This window comes from Drosophila sulfurigaster, chromosome 4, assembly GCF_023558435.1.
Source record: "Drosophila sulfurigaster albostrigata strain 15112-1811.04 chromosome 4, ASM2355843v2, whole genome shotgun sequence".
Lineage (NCBI taxonomy): Eukaryota > Metazoa > Arthropoda > Insecta > Diptera > Drosophilidae > Drosophila > Drosophila sulfurigaster.
The window spans coordinates 2,289,191-2,305,350 of NC_084884.1; the positions used below are offsets into that span (position 1 = coordinate 2,289,191).

The 16,160-nt window shown below is 35.2% G+C and overlaps 2 protein-coding genes across 2 annotated transcripts; one reads left to right on the forward strand and one right to left on the reverse strand.

The window, feature by feature from the left end:
* Positions 1 to 239: 239 nt before the first annotated feature.
* Positions 240 to 1,983, forward strand: LOC133846941 (ADP-ribosylation factor-like protein 4C; the record flags this gene model as incomplete). Its single annotated transcript, XM_062281653.1, has 5 exons — positions 240 to 302; positions 365 to 484; positions 546 to 643; positions 899 to 1,001; positions 1,665 to 1,983. Coding segments are annotated over 5 exons (633 nt in total), but the record flags the coding sequence as incomplete, so codon positions are not given.
* Positions 1,984 to 1,996: 13 nt separating this feature from the next.
* On the reverse strand, positions 1,997 to 15,064 carry LOC133847010 (glutamate receptor ionotropic, kainate 2). The gene is given in 18 exon segments (XM_062281711.1): positions 1,997 to 2,767; positions 2,840 to 3,208; positions 3,211 to 3,257; positions 3,289 to 3,403; positions 3,406 to 3,444; positions 3,447 to 3,483; positions 4,182 to 4,210; positions 4,213 to 4,438; positions 5,385 to 5,489; positions 5,548 to 5,751; positions 5,810 to 6,013; positions 6,102 to 6,254; positions 6,316 to 6,480; positions 11,534 to 11,589; positions 12,252 to 12,347; positions 12,350 to 12,424; positions 12,480 to 12,892; positions 14,682 to 15,064. Coding segments are annotated over 17 exon segments (2,325 nt in total). The 5' UTR covers positions 12,604 to 12,892; positions 14,682 to 15,064; the 3' UTR covers positions 1,997 to 2,486.
* Positions 15,065 to 16,160: the final 1,096 nt, after the last annotated feature.

The following is a 16,160-nucleotide window of genomic DNA, read 5'->3' on the forward strand; positions in this document are numbered from 1 at the left end:
AAAAATGTTTCTAGAATCAGTTACAACTAGAACAGTTAAATAATTCAAATCACAAATTTAAAAAGTCATTGAAGTCATCATATACTTTTAAGTCGATAATTATAATTTTTATTATCGGAGACACTGAAAATATCAAGTTTGTTATCGATTTGTCAAGAATATCGATATTGTATGAGCATCCCTAAATGCAATTATAGAAAACTAAAATGTAAGAAAAACAAAACTAAATATAAAACGTCACAAATATAAAATGGGGCTACAATGACAAAAATGGAAATCTATTGGAGTCCTTACCATCACAGGTGACTTTATTTAAAGGTCAATATGCTTAAATGTAATAATTATGTGCTACCCTTAATTATAGGGAACTCTTCATGTAGTTATGCTAGGCTTGGATTCTGCTGGAAAAACAACAGCGCTTTATAGACTTAAGTTTGATCAGTATTTAAACACAGTTCCAACAATTGGATTTAACTGCGAAAAGGTACAACATTAGTATTAAATGTAAATTGCAATAATATAAATTTTGTCTTTGGATTTTGTAGGTACAAGGGACGATAGGAAAGGCAAAGGGTGTTCATTTTCTTGTCTGGGACGTAGGAGGACAAGAAAAACTTCGGCCGTTGTGGCGAAGTTACACTCGGTAAGTTCATACTCTCATATCTACCTACATAGGTAAAAAGACATATTTATATAAATGAAAGGATGTAATGAATGAATGTAAATAATACGGACATAAAATTAAGTCTTTAAATTATGTTCATGCATATACAAGTTTATATACACATTAATTGATCGAGAAGCGAGCGAGATTACCTTTTTAGTTTTTTTACGATTTGCTACTATTCGGACAAAGGTTTCATATATTATCGTGTTTCAAAAATTTTCTTATTTTCAGATGTACAGATGGAATTTTATTCGTTGTAGATTCTGTAGACACTGAACGCATGGAAGAAGCCAAAATGGAATTAATGCGAACAGCGAAATGTCCAGATAATCAGGTGTGCTGTCCCGCAAGAGTTAAACTCTTGTGTTTTTAAAATTGTTTCAGCATTTTTATACCCGCTACCCATAGGGTAGAAGGGTATTATAACTTTGTGCCTCCAGGAAATGAATGTCTGATTCTATAAAGTGTATATATTCTTGATCATGGTCAACCGCCATGTCCGTCCATCCGTCCGTATGAACACCTAGATCTCAGAGACTATAAAAGATGGAGGTATTATGCACGCAAATTATGTTTTTTTTAATTTTTCACCCCCACTTTCGCCCCTGGAATAACAGGCCTAATTTTTAATCTAGAGTCGCGAAAATTTGGTTCAAACAATAATAACTATATTCTTTATGATTCATGAAATTTCTGAATTTGCTTGCGATCAGATATAAAATGTAGGAGTTACTTAAGAAATTATTTTCTATGAGAAAAACGCTTAGTTACTAAGGGGCTTAATTGCTTTCGCATTCTGGTATATTTTCAATATAGTACGATATCAATATTCCAATTTTAGCATTTTGTATATTTTTGCGGTACATTTGATATACATATATTAAGAATAATACCGCACAGTTTCAAATGGGTAGCAGGTATCTATTTCACAGTCGAGCACACTCGGCTGTAGCTTTCTTACATTTTATAATATCATATTTATATCTATGTCTTTTAGGGTGTCCCTGTACTTATTTTAGCTAATAAACAAGATTTACCTAACGCATGTTGTCCTAAAGAGCTTGAAAAGCTATTAGGACTACATGAATTGCAAAATCCAATAGGGAATGTATTGAGCCCAACAGGTACAGGGAGCACTGCCTGTCATAGCAAACCGCAAGACAAAAGTTCTATGGATAATGATGCATTAAACCAATTCAATTTACACCATGTCAATATGATAACTGATCTTGACAAAAAAACATGAATACAAAGCAAATAAGACATTTTCTGAAAATTTACAGGATGAATCACGAAGTAAAACTAAAGGTCCAAGCTTGCAAGTTTCAATATCGCCTAAAACAGAAAACACCAGCTCGCAATTTGTAATAAATCACAATAGATTAAATCCATCTTCTGCGTCAATTTATCTAAAAGGATGGTACATTCAGCCCGCATGTGCTATAACCGGTGAAGGTCTACAAGAAGGGTTAAATGCATTATACGATATGATTTTAAAACGTCGTAAAATCAATAAGTCGCATAAAAAAAATAAACGGTAATATTTACATTTAAACACACAATTTAGAAAATAAAAACTTAGAAAAATTAAAAAAATGCTTTATGCTTTATAAAATGCATTAAATTAAATATATCTATACTTAAATTTTTACCACTTTACTTCGATTTTCCGCCAATACAATTTATTATTCTTTTTTTTTGCATTTTTTAAAGTTGGGATACAAAAATATGTTGTAGGTATTTAAGAACAATTTTTTTTTTCATTACATATATATGTATATATATATATATATATTGCTTCAAGTTTTCGGCAGCAATCTTAATTAAAGTAGTTGTAATGTACGCCCAAATTTTGTAAATTTACATTAGTCGGAACATATGTCGAAGGTGGAACACACTTTAAACAATCACGTTTTAGTGATGGCTTTTGTTTGGACTTGGACCCTTGGCAGTGCATAGCGAAACGCAGTTCTTCGGCCATTTCCGAACATAGAGATTGATTATCGGTATGTAAGTTTTTCTTCGAGTTCCAACAAAATTCAAATATAGCAACAACAACAGCAAGTGCAAGACCACAGAGAAGAACAACAAACACACCACCTTTAATATAATAATATATATATATATAATTAGTATTTGATATATATTTTTTTGTAAAAGATGTCCACATACCAATATTTTCAACACCCAAAGCATTTGCTTTAGATTCTTTACTTTTGTCATCTCTATTACATACATCTCCAGTATTTTTCCACCATTTATCGTATAGGATTTGAATAATACCCTTCTCTTGAAGTTCCAAAATAGCTAATGAAATTTTATCCCTCCATGGCGACCCTTTAGGTGTTGCAATACCATAACCTTTAGAATCGAGTAGTCCTCCAATCTGTGTCAAATTACAATCCCGCTGCACAGCATAATCTAACATTGTTGACTCCATAAGAAAAGCATAATTGCCCTCCATAACGCGTTTGATTCCATCTTCATATGTTTTTACAAACACAGATGATTTTCTGTTTTCCATATATCTCCACATTTTTGATAAATACCAATTTTAGAATCCTTAAGCAAAATAAAAATTTGTATGGCGCTTTAAAGACAACAAGCAACGGCATAATTACCCGAAAAATGTCATTGTAGATCCACCTTCCAAGGTTCCATATGATATTTCAGTTTGATCTGCTAAGTCAGATGCACTCTCTATTGGAGTTATCATCCGTTCAACTGTTAAAAAGCTGCCAAGTTGGCTGTATAGGACGATATAATAATCAAACAAAGAAAAACCAACATCCGCCGACAATTCGTGTTGATGTCGCCTGCAAAAATTGTTTATATTTTTACATAATAGTTCAGATACTTTATGTTAGTAATATGAAAGAATATAAAATATATATATATAAAGTTGTCTTATACTACCCTTGGATATAAATCGGCCCCTTGTTGCATAAGAGCACCAATAGCAAACCAAAAGCTGTTTTTCAAAGTAAAATCATTTTGGACGCTTACTAACTCCAAAGTATCGTCGGCCTCAATTCCATCTTCACCACTATATAGAGTACTAATATTATTACAATCTGAAGCAAAATTTTCCAACGTGATGACATCTATATTGTCTTGAATAAAATCTCGATTTCTTAAGGATTCAAGTCCCAATGGTTCTTTGATATAATTCGACATTCGAATTCGTTGATCACATGCCATAGAACAAGATGGTTTTGAGTGAACCCATTCGAATGGTGACACTCTGGCTACTATCCAAATACATATCGATACAAGAACGTAGCCAAAAGCTATATAAAACCATATTTCAATTGCAAGTGGATTCATGAAAGAGAAAACTTCGATTGAGCCCGATCTGATATCTGAAAGTCAATACAACTTCAATTTTAAAATACTTAACATTTGTTTTAAAAAAATAAAAATAGTTAATGGTCATTTAGAGGTAGTTTTCAATTGATAACACTTAGCATCATACATATATATATATATCATCAATATAAAGACTTATACATACCTTTGGGTTCAGCCCAGATCCTTGTCGTAAAAAGTGCCAGTTATAAACCAAAAACTGTTTGATATTGAAAACTGATTTTCAACAATATCAGTTTCTTTATAGCATGGATGTGGGTTTTTCCATTCATAAGGCGAAAATCGAGCCATCACAAATAGGGCAAATGATACTAATATGTAAGCAGCTAGCACATAAAGCCATATCTCAATTGCCAATGGGTTCATAAAAGAAAACAGGCGTGTCGGTTGACTTGTAGGAACCTAAACGATTTAGCAATATAAAATTTTTGATTAAAGCGAACATGTACATATAAACTATCCAATCAGTGAGTTTATTCTTAAAGGTGTGGCAATACTCTAATGGGATCTGTTTGCAATTGTTTTGAAATGCAGTCCTATTACACTCAAATATCATGATTTTTTTAATGGGTGGAAAAAGCAATGGCAGACTACAAATTTAGTGGAACACACTCGGTACTTTGCGTCTGTTCTGGTACATGTCTTACATGGGGCGTGTCTGTTGAAGTTGAATCACGTCGGAGAAAATTATAAGAAAATATTTCCTTTAAACTTAAAAGAAGAAACAGTTCTTATAGAAATTATTTTAAGAAACTGCAAATATACCTATTTACACACAAATTTTTAGTCTTTTCAAAGAAGAGACTTTCAAGTGTAAAATAAAATCAATCCGCGAACCGAGTTGACAGAAATAGTTTCCATCAAGAAAAGAGGTAAGCAGCAACAGCATTCACCCGGGTGATTTTAAGAGTTAAACGCAAACACTTTCAAGGCACAAGCGATCATGGATATACGAAATACAATCACCCGGACCCCAACATCAAGAATATTTACTTGCCGAATGTGAAAATGATCCGAGACTTGTAGCACGACAAGTACTAATGATATAGTCATAGAGGTCTGATATTTTCAAAAGCAAACTTCAATCAAACATTTGGTTATTTCGTTTTTGGCTCACTAGTGCTAATTGAAATGGTTAGGCTATAAGCTTTAGAAACTATGAATTGCAAGTCTTAGTGTTTGCCACTTAAGTAAATAATATGTTCGACTAAACAATTAAAAACTCATTCTACTAGCAATACTGTTGTTTCTTTTTTTTTTTTTTTTATATAATCTATAAAAGAATCGAAGTTCTCATGAAATTATATTCCGTTTTTATGATTTAACAAAATTTAATAAAAATGTGTACCTTGAAAAGAATTCCTATTCCCAAATTCATAAATGGTTTAGTAAAGTCAATTACACTTTCACGGGCATAGTTAATTGTCATGGAGGCGACAGCTAAGTCAGCGCGCTAAATTAAAAATAAATGTAATTTAAATTGTGAACACATTTTTTTTTGTTATACTTGCCCTTTCCATTAACTCTTGTACAATCCCATTCCACGAATTTGTTTCCGGTATGTACACACCATACATGTTATCGGGAACTAATTCAATTTTATATTGAAAACCAACCTGCTGTGCTATCGCTTTTAGTAAATCTATGCAAAATCCCTCGAATCGAGCATTTCCTGTTAAATTTGCATCATCTTTAACCATTACATATGGACGTTCCTGAATGTAAACAATTTACATATATAGTCATGTCCTGTTATTCGTAGCTTAAACAAACCTCTCGTGTCATGACTATCAAAGTAATGTTTGCAATATTCGAGTCATAAAATGCTGTTGGATCTGAAATGTTTACTCCGACATCTGGTTGCCAATAACCAACCTTTTGTATTATTTCTTGCTTTAATTTAAGTATATCAATTTTAAATTTATTCCGTCGACCTTCCATAAAATTGACTTTTCCTGTTAGGCCATCAACTGCAGCCTGTAAACAAAAATGTATTTTATATATATGTATACAAACGTTATGAATTAGTATATGTATTGATATATATATATATATATATTCTTACCGAATTAATATAATTATATAGCGAAAGTCCATCACCCCAAGTCGTATCAGAGTTGCATGAAATATTTGTGAAAGTTAACGTGTGACTGCTATCCAATCTTTTCAAGCCGTAGGCAAACGCATATACTGAATCGAACATTAGTGCGGAGTCCGCCTGCGATTATAGTGAAAAGCACTTTGTATTGTCTATGAATCCGTAGAAAATGCTCTTTTACTTGAATATACGGCATCCCATTGATCACGTTTAATCCACTATGCTGAATATTTTGCATTTGATTTATAACCTCCTGATAGCGTTTGCTTCCCACGTCAACTAAGCGGAAAGCTGTAATATTGACACTGTTATATCTGAAATCCTCAAGGTCATATGTCTCCAAGTCCTAAAATAAATAAATGATTTTTGTATATTATACTCTGGAGGAAACGAAATTTAACCGAGATCTTTTTCATCCTCAATCGTTAATTACAATTGTCTTAGTAGTAAAATGCAAATGTGAAACAATTTTATTTATATATATATAAACAAAAGTAATATTTAATAGTAATATTTTAAATAATAAAAGGAAATGATAAGAATAGTAAGAAACTGGAAATAAATAAAAAAATAATAATAAAAATATAACTTAAAGCAAAAAAGATCAATGTTGTGCAAAGTATTATCGCATTAGCTATATTTTAAAGAAGTTTAAAAGTTTACATCAAGGACTATTCAAGGACTATATCAATAACCGTCGTCGCATGCAGACGTGTATTTATTGTGCTCCGGGAAAAATATTCAATAAGATCACATAAGTGCAGTGACTGGTTTAAAAATCTACAATATCGCGAAAAGACGCTCTTTGCGATGAAATCGCTAATGTTTATATTGATTGATTAATTAATTAATATAAATCATAACAATTAAAACTCTTATTAATCAATCTCGATTACAATGAGTCAAAACGACATTCGTGCACAACGTCACCGTGAGCAAGACGAGAGACGGCTCTCACAACAACGAAACAACGCGTACTTCTCTTTTAAAGCGACCGAATATAATGCAAGCTCTGATCAAGTGCGGTCAATTACCCCAACTCGACCGAATTCTTAAACGTAGAGAGTAATAGAGCGCGCTCATGCTCTCCCTCGCTACCATCGATGTCTCTGCAGCCTAAGAGCGCAGTAACCAGCACCGCAATTTCGCTGACAACGTCAACCGTAACAACAACAACAACCGCAACTGTATCGACAGCGCGTTTAACGACATCATCAGCTAGCAGCGCAAACATTACTACGTCTGTCGCTGCGCTGCCCGAAAAAGAACAAAACAATGAACCTATTAAGCCGGCTGTGCAGACTGGTATGGATCGCTACATTCAAATTAAAAGAAAGATGAGCCCTCTAAATTCTCAACGCAAAATAACCCGTGGCAATGCTAGCCTAGCTGCAATAGAAACGGACATGAACTCGAACCGATTCAAAATCTTGGCAGACGCCTATGAGGTTGAGGCGGCCGAATCTACTGAAGTCGAGAAAAGGAAGCCTAAGCCTCCGCCTATTTATATACGAGAAAAAGTTCCAATGTTCTCGTCAACAAAATTATTGAGCTTATTGGCAAGGATAACTTCCACATAATACCCCTTGTAAAGGGCAACATTCACGAAACAAAAGTTCAAATGAAGTCTGAAGATAATTACAGAGTATTATCGAAATATCTTACCGATAATAAAAAGAACTTTTACACGTATCAGCTTAAAAGCAGCAAGGGTTTGCAAGTCGTACTCAAGGGTATAGAATCTGAAGTAACGCCTGCAGAGATAACAAAGGCACTACAAGAGAAGGGATTTAGCGCAAAGACAGTCTTCAATATCCTTAACAGGGATAGAAAGCCGCAGCCACTCTTTAAGGTTGAGCTCGAGCCAGACAATAAGCCCCTGAAGAAATACGAAGTGCACCCTATATACAATCTTCAGTTCCTGCTGCATCGCCGAATTACAGTTGAGGAACCGCACAAACGCAATGGTCCGGTACAATGTGCGAACTGCCAAGAATATGGTCATACAAGGTCATACTGTAAACTGCGCCCGGTGTGTGTAGTTTGTGGAGAGCTTCATGACTCCGCACACTGCCCAGCGAGCAAAGATGACTGCAACTCGAAAAGTGCGGCAACTGCGGTGGCAATCACACTGCTAACTATAGAGGTTGCCCAGTTTATAAGGATCTGAAAAGCCGCATTCATCAAAAGGAATTACCGCCCGCACCCAAAATAAAACGTTGAAAGTCTCCAGATCAAACCCTGAAGTCTTCTTCTCGACTGCAGCCAGATCCTCACTAGGACCTATTAACTCTGACAAAAGTGTGACATACGCAAGCGCTTTAAAATCAGGACCGGCTATCCCTGCCTCAAAAAGTTCATTTCTGCAATCAGCATACCAAGAACCAAACATGGCTCAGCAACATCAATCGCCGGAGCAGTCAAAAGCAACTTCGAAGCTATGATATGCAGCTTACAACAAAGCCTTACAGAATTTATGTCATTTATGCGCACAACTATGCAAGATTTAATGCGAAACCAAAATCTATTGATTGAAATGCTGGTTTCACAACAATCCAAATAATGACTCCCCTACGGATCTCTACGTGGAACGCTAACGGCGTTTCACAGCATAAACTTGAGTTAGCTCAATTCCTACTCGACAATCAAATCGACGTAATGCTGCTTTCAGAAACACACCTTACAAACAAATACAATTTTCATCTTCGAGGATATACTTTCTACGGAACAAATCATCCAGACGGTAAAGCACATGGTGGGACTGGAATTCTAATCAGAAGCCGTATTAAGCACTACTATCATAACAAATTTGCTAAAACTACCTACAGGCCACATCTATAAATATAAAACTAAATACCGGCAACGAACTTACACTAGCCGCCGTATACTGCCCCCTCGCTTCACTATAGCTGAAGATGAGTTTATGCAGTTTTTCAACTCACTAGGAGACCACTTCATAGCAGCAGGAGACTACAATGCCAAGCACACACACTGGGGATCTCGTCTCGTGACTCCAAAAGGAAAGCAGCTCTACAATGCCATTATCAACGCCAAGAACAAGCTCGACTATGTATCTCCTGGCACACCAACATACTGGCCGGCAGACCCAAAGAAACTGCCCGATTTAATAGACTTTGCGATTACCAAAAACATTCCAAAAATCTGATAAGCGCCGAATGCCTTTCGGATCTTTCATCTGACCACTCGCCTATACTGTTTATTCTACTCCGGCATCCAGGAACATTGGAACAATCACTAAAATTGACCTCACAGAAAACTAATTGGATTAAGTACAGAAAGTATATAAGCTCACACATTGAGCTAAGTCCCCATCTCAATAATGAAGCCGACGTAGACAGCTTTGTTAATTCACTGGAGTCTGTACTTGTCTCTGCAGCCCAAGCTTCAACACCTCAAACCATAAATACACAAAGCAATCGAAAGAAGACAAATCTACAAATCGAGCAGCTCGTCCTCGAAAAGCGACGCTTACGTCGAGAGTGGCAATTCCACAGATCGCCATCTTCTAAGCAACGTTTAAGACATGCCTCACGTGAACTTACTAAAGCTCTACAGCAAGAAGAAGCATATGTCCAACGCCACTACATAGAGCAATTGTGTACTTCTAGTACGAAAAACTCACTATGGAGAGCTCACCCTACTCTGAGCTCACCGAAAGAAGCCGTGATGCCTATAAGAAATCCCACAGGAGGCTGGGCGCGTAGCGATGCAGACAGAGCCAGCACGTTTGCCAACCACCTTAAAAATGTATTCCAACCAAATCCTGCCACGAGTGCGTTTACTCTGCCGACTTTATCAAATGAGCCTCAGCTTCAACGTGAGCCAATCGAATTTCGCCCAAATGAAATCGTTAGCATCATCAAAAATCAACTGAATCCGAAAAAATCCCCGGGATGCGACCTCATAACTCCCAAAATGATCATCGAGCTCCCATATTGCGCCGTTTGCACTATCACCCAGCTTTTCAACACCATCGCAAAACTTGGCTACTATCCAATGAGATGGAAGAAGTCAATTATAATAATGATAGCAAAGCCGGGAAAAGACCACACAGTCCCCACGTCGTATAGACCTATAAGCCTACTTTCATGCTTATCTAAACTCTTTGAAAAATGCGTTTTGATTCGGATAAACACGTACCTAAGACTCCAGGAAGGAATCCCGTCACATCAATTTGGGTTTCGTGAAAAGCACGGAACAATTGAGCAGGTCAACCGGATAACATCAGAAATTCGGAACGCGTTCGAAAAACGAGAGTACTGTACTGCCATATTTTTAGATGTCTCTCAAGCATTTGACAGAGTCTGGCTAGAAGGTCTAATGTACAAGATCAAGACAATGCTCCCCAGCAACACCCATAAGCTTTTAGAGTCTTACCTTTACGACAGAAAATTTGTTGTGAGATGCAACTCTGCTATATCTGATGTTTTCACTGTTGGAGCTGGAGTTCCTCAAGGTAGTGTGCTAGGGCCAACACTATACGTCCTCTACACAGCAGACATCCCGACAAGCACACGAATAACAACATCTACGTTTGCTGATGATACAGCTATTCTTAGCCGCTCAAAATGCCCGAGGCAAGCAACTGCGCAGCTAGCTCTTCATATGGTCGATGTTGAAAAATGGCTATCAGATTGGCGAATTAGAGTGAACGAACAAAAATGCAAGCACGTTACATTCACCCTGAACAGACAAAACTGCCCGCCGCTAACGTTAAACAACACTCCACTCCCGCAAGCAAACGAAGTGACATATCTAGGAGTACACCTCGACAGAAGACTCACATGGCGCCGGCACATTGAAGCCAAAAGAACACACCTAAAGCTAAAAGCCAGCAGCCTTCATTGGCTTATCAACGCTCGGTCTCCCCTTAGCCTTGAATATAAAGTCCTGCTGTATAACTCGGTACTAAAACCTATATGGATGTACGGCTCCCAATTATGGGGAGTGCCAGCAATAGTAATATTGACATAGTCCAGCGAGCTCAGTCGAAGATCTTGAGAACCATCACCGGGGCACCGTGGTACGTTCGCAACGAAAACATACAACGCGACTTAAACATCCTACCAGTCAAAGAAGTGATCGCAGAACAGAAGGAAAAGTACTTTACCAAGCTACTGTTGCACCTAACCACCTGGCGAGAGGTCTAACAAGGTTGAGCAACCAATCACGTCTTCGTCGTAATGACTTACCTACCCAGCGACCGACCTGAGGGACGCGCAACCAGAATGCAGTTTTAACACACTGTTAGCTAAATTTTAATGTTAAGATTCGTAAACTTATTGTTAGTCTCAAAATCTAGAGAAGATTCAATAAATAAAAGCAAAGTCCTCAAAAAAAAAACTATTCGTAGCCAAATCAAAATTTGTTATACTTACAAAGGTTGTAAACATATAATGATATCGATGATCGTTCATTTGCAGCTGTAATATCTATAAAAAATCACGAGTAATGATATTGTGTTCGGCATTAGACTTTGTAAGAAGTAATATACATATATGGTCGGCGAAATTGTGTGAAGTAACAAATTAGATTCATAGGCATAAACATTTAATTTCACTCACGTATGGATTCTAATAATTTAAAAACCAATTTGTGGATCTTTCGATGATCTATTCTTTTAAATTTGTCTTGAAATAGACGACCGATCATTTATTCAGGTTTAAAAAATTCTAGGTCCTCTTTGTGATGTATTTAAATGGCAGAGATAGGGAGTTGTCAAAGAAATCATCGAAGATATACATATACATATACATATACATATACATATACATATACATATACATATACATATACATATACATATACATATACATATACATATACATATACATATACATATACATATACATATACATATACATATACATATACATATACATATACATATACATATACATATACATATACATATACATATACATATACATATACACATACATATGCAACACATATACATATATGTACATATAATAACTGTTCTCCGACATATTTTTCAGTCCCTATGGGTAGTGCACCGATAATTGTATAATTACAATACAACATATAAATAATAGTAATGCAAATAATAGTAAGTATATAGTCATCGCTCGTACTGATCGAAAAAAGTTTTGATATTAGTTGGATTTGTATCAACAACGATTTTATAAATTTCCTTTTGTCGAATTGCCCGTAGGACTTGGCGATAGGTCTCGGATTTGCTTGCCTTATATACATTTCCGTTTTCATCTCTGCAGATGAGTGAATTAGGTCCTGTTGCTTAAAGAGACCTAAAACATATAATGTGATAGGTGAAAATTAGATCAATAATACATTGATATTTACCATAATCGTCTTCATAGATAAGTGCAACTTTTGTCCAGTTTAAATACATCATAAAGTCTCGATAGGCCAAATTCATAATGTGTTGAGATGGATACAAATTAATAGCAAACTCTTTGACGTTCATTTCTAAATCAAGGCGAGCTTCAATATGCGGTATATCAAAAGCTTCACAAATTGATTGCACATGAGCAGCTAGAAGTGGATCTGTTGGTCCAAAAATCGCTTGAACTCCAGTTTCCAAATGTCGGCAAACTTTTTTGTTGTCCTGAAGGAATCATCACGAGGCACATGCTCAATATCATATACGAGTTGAGTATTAGGTAGCAGCGATTTGTCCTTATTGATGCGATAAATTGCATATTTAAAAGCTGATTCAATGTTACTATCGCGTTCATCTTCAGTAAATATAGCGCCTTAGACATGAAAACAACAAAAATAAATAAACAAACGTGTATATATTAACACAAGAAAAACTAAGAAAGCTGCAGTCACTTTTTATAGGTGCTTTCCGTTGTAATGTGGAAGCATCATGTTTTGATTTATAACACATAAAATACTTATATCTAGAAGAATACAATTTACGAGTTGTACTTATTTTTAATATAGATTTCGGAGTAGACATATGTTTGTCTGTACACTATTTTTTCGTATGAGACTATAAGATATAGTTTTATATTTTTGCATTTTTTGATCCCAATTTAGGATCCGGTTATAACTACTCCGCTTATAGTGCCCGTCCGGTTATTGCGACGAAAACACGATGTCTTTGTTGGTTCCCATACAAACTTATATAAAAGGGCCTCCGCTTAGTACGTTTCAGCGAAATAATGCCAACAAATTTAAGCATCAAATAACGCTGTTCGATCATCAGTGATCGGCACCCTTGCTCGTGTGCGTGGCAGCGAAACGAAGATTTTACAATCTCACTGTTCTCTCTGCGCTGTCGCCTTAGCTTGTGCTTATGAATAGGCATGTATACGACTTATTATGAAAAAATCATATTAAATTTATTACATTGTTTGTTTTGATTCAAAAATTAATTCGTTGTATTTTAAAACCTTATTACGAACATAAAAATCATAAAACAAAAACAAAACAATTTTTTGCTCCTTTTGGTACGTCTTCCGAATATAACGACGTAAAATCGTCGATCCCTTGAAAGTCGATATAACTGGATTCTACTGTAGCTCCTTTCAATAGATCAGAGTGCATCACTTAAAACCGAAATGTCTTAGAATCCATTTTATTTCTAATCTTAAAAGTAGTTTCAATTGTATATTCAGATAACTTTTAACAAGTTCTACATAATTTCAGATGCAAATTGGTCCTTGATACAGAAATTTAACAAGTTTAACAAGTAAGAAAGTTACAGTCGAGTGTGCTCGACTGTGATATACCCGCTACCTATTTTGAATAAACGAAAAATATTGCGGTATTTTTTCTAAATAGACAAAAATACTAAAAATATGCCAATTTGTAACATATACCAAAAATATCGATATAGCACCACATTCAAAATATACCATAGACGGCATAATATACCAAATTGTCGGCCAAAGCAACTAAAACCCCTAGTAATTAGGTGTTTTTGCCCATGCAAAAGTATTTCTTTAATAACTTCCGCAATTTTTATCTGATCGCAAACCAAAGTTTCAGGAATCACAATTACTATAGTATTGTATATACCAAAATTCGCAGCTCTAGCTCTAAAGCTAAGCGGGGGCGGAAGTGGGCGTGGCATAAATGTAAAACAAACATAACAAATGCTGTCGAATAAAAGTTATAGCTCTATCTCTTATAGTCTCGGAGATCCAGTGTTTCATACGGTAGGACACACAGACGGACATGGCTAGATCGTCTCGGCTGTTGACGCTGATCAAGAATATATATAGTTTATAGGGTCGGAGATGCCTCGTTCTACCTGTTACATACATTTCCTGCCGGCACAAAGTTATACCCTTCTACCCCATGGGTAGCGGGTATAAAAATGTTCCTGCGGCTAACATACATATGTAGGGGAACAGTACTTCGACGAAATCAGAGTCAACGAACGAATTATCGTGCTTCTATATTAGAGAAAGGGAATCGAAGATGCGTAATAAAAATCAGCTACTTAAAACTATTGGACCTTATTGACAAAAACAATAACGGTAGTCTATAATTAGCGAGTGGAATTTTGGTATTTTTAATTAGTTAACTCACCAACTCGAATAACTGGAGGCAACGCATTGGCTAATAATAACATTGACAGTAAAATAAGATATCCAAAAATCCCGTAGGATGCGTTAAGTTCTAATAAACCTTTTCTCATAAAGTTAGTTCTTTTTTAACGGACGATCGTAGAAGTGACACCAATCATCAATATTACAAAATTGCTAATATGTTGTGGCATTGAATATTTTTATTTATTATTTTTGTTCATGAACATTAAATCCATTGACTTTTTTATTTTATTTCCACTTAAGTATTATCAACTTTTTATAATGTAACCTAATTTAATGTACAGATTGTTATTCATATATTTAATAATTATTTAAAGCGTAGTAGCAGCCACAAAACTGTATGACATGCTTCATTGCAGCTTTTCATTTTAAGCTTTCATCCACATTCCAACGCATGCGCCTTAAAAAGGTGCCTGCTGAGATTACAATTATGTAAAATGTATGTCAACAAAAGTCAATTCCTTTATTAAAATAATTAAGAAATTAAACCATTTATTCAAACCTTATAATATACTTAAAAATTTGCACGAAAAACCCCAGTATCGCCAGTAACCTTTTTGTACCTGTTTACTTTTTAAACAGTGAAAAATGTGTATAGGGCTTTCGATATCAACATGTGCGGCACAAGATTAAAATTTTGATTCTAGATAATTCCATAATTATAATAATAAGAAAATTTTATACCACTCCCCATTTTAATCGAAACAAAACCGAAATTACCATTTTAGCATACAGAAAATATATTAAAATATAACAGCCGATATATTTTATATATCGATATACTACACATAAAAAATACAAAAACATTCAAAATATTTGCGGGGAGAAGTGGCCATATAAAAAAATAAACCAAACGTTATCTGCATGCAACATTATTCTTGCTGTATTAGTCTTACAATATACCAAGTAAATATTCTTAAAAATACTTGAATATACCAAAGGCTATATTTGCTCTATTGGTATGGTACACATTCGAAATATATCATACCATAATACTCTATTTAGACCAAGTGCATCTGCTTCAATGATGTAGTTCTATGATGCAAGTGCTTACACCAAAACTGCATCACGCGAACAGCTGTTTAAGGGTGAAAAAGTAAAGAAACTTAGACAAAAAGAAAAAGAATAAATAAGGCAATAGAAACCGAAAATTCGCAATTCAATATATTTTCTTGTCCTTCTGTCTATTAATTACTTTTTTTTCGACATATTTATTTTTTTTTTAAAGAATTGCTAAAAATTTCAATAATTTGAAGGCGTCAAAATTGAAACTGTAAGTGAAATAATCACCTGATTTCCATTGATATCGCTCTTTTTTCGATGCGGCTCCGTTAGCCGTCCCTTTCTGTTGCGACGGAAGGTTCTTCTTGAATTTCAATGATGCAGTTCACTCTAAGCAGCCTGTAAAATACAAAATACACAGAAAAACTATTCCCATATTTCTTCAAAATAAATAAAA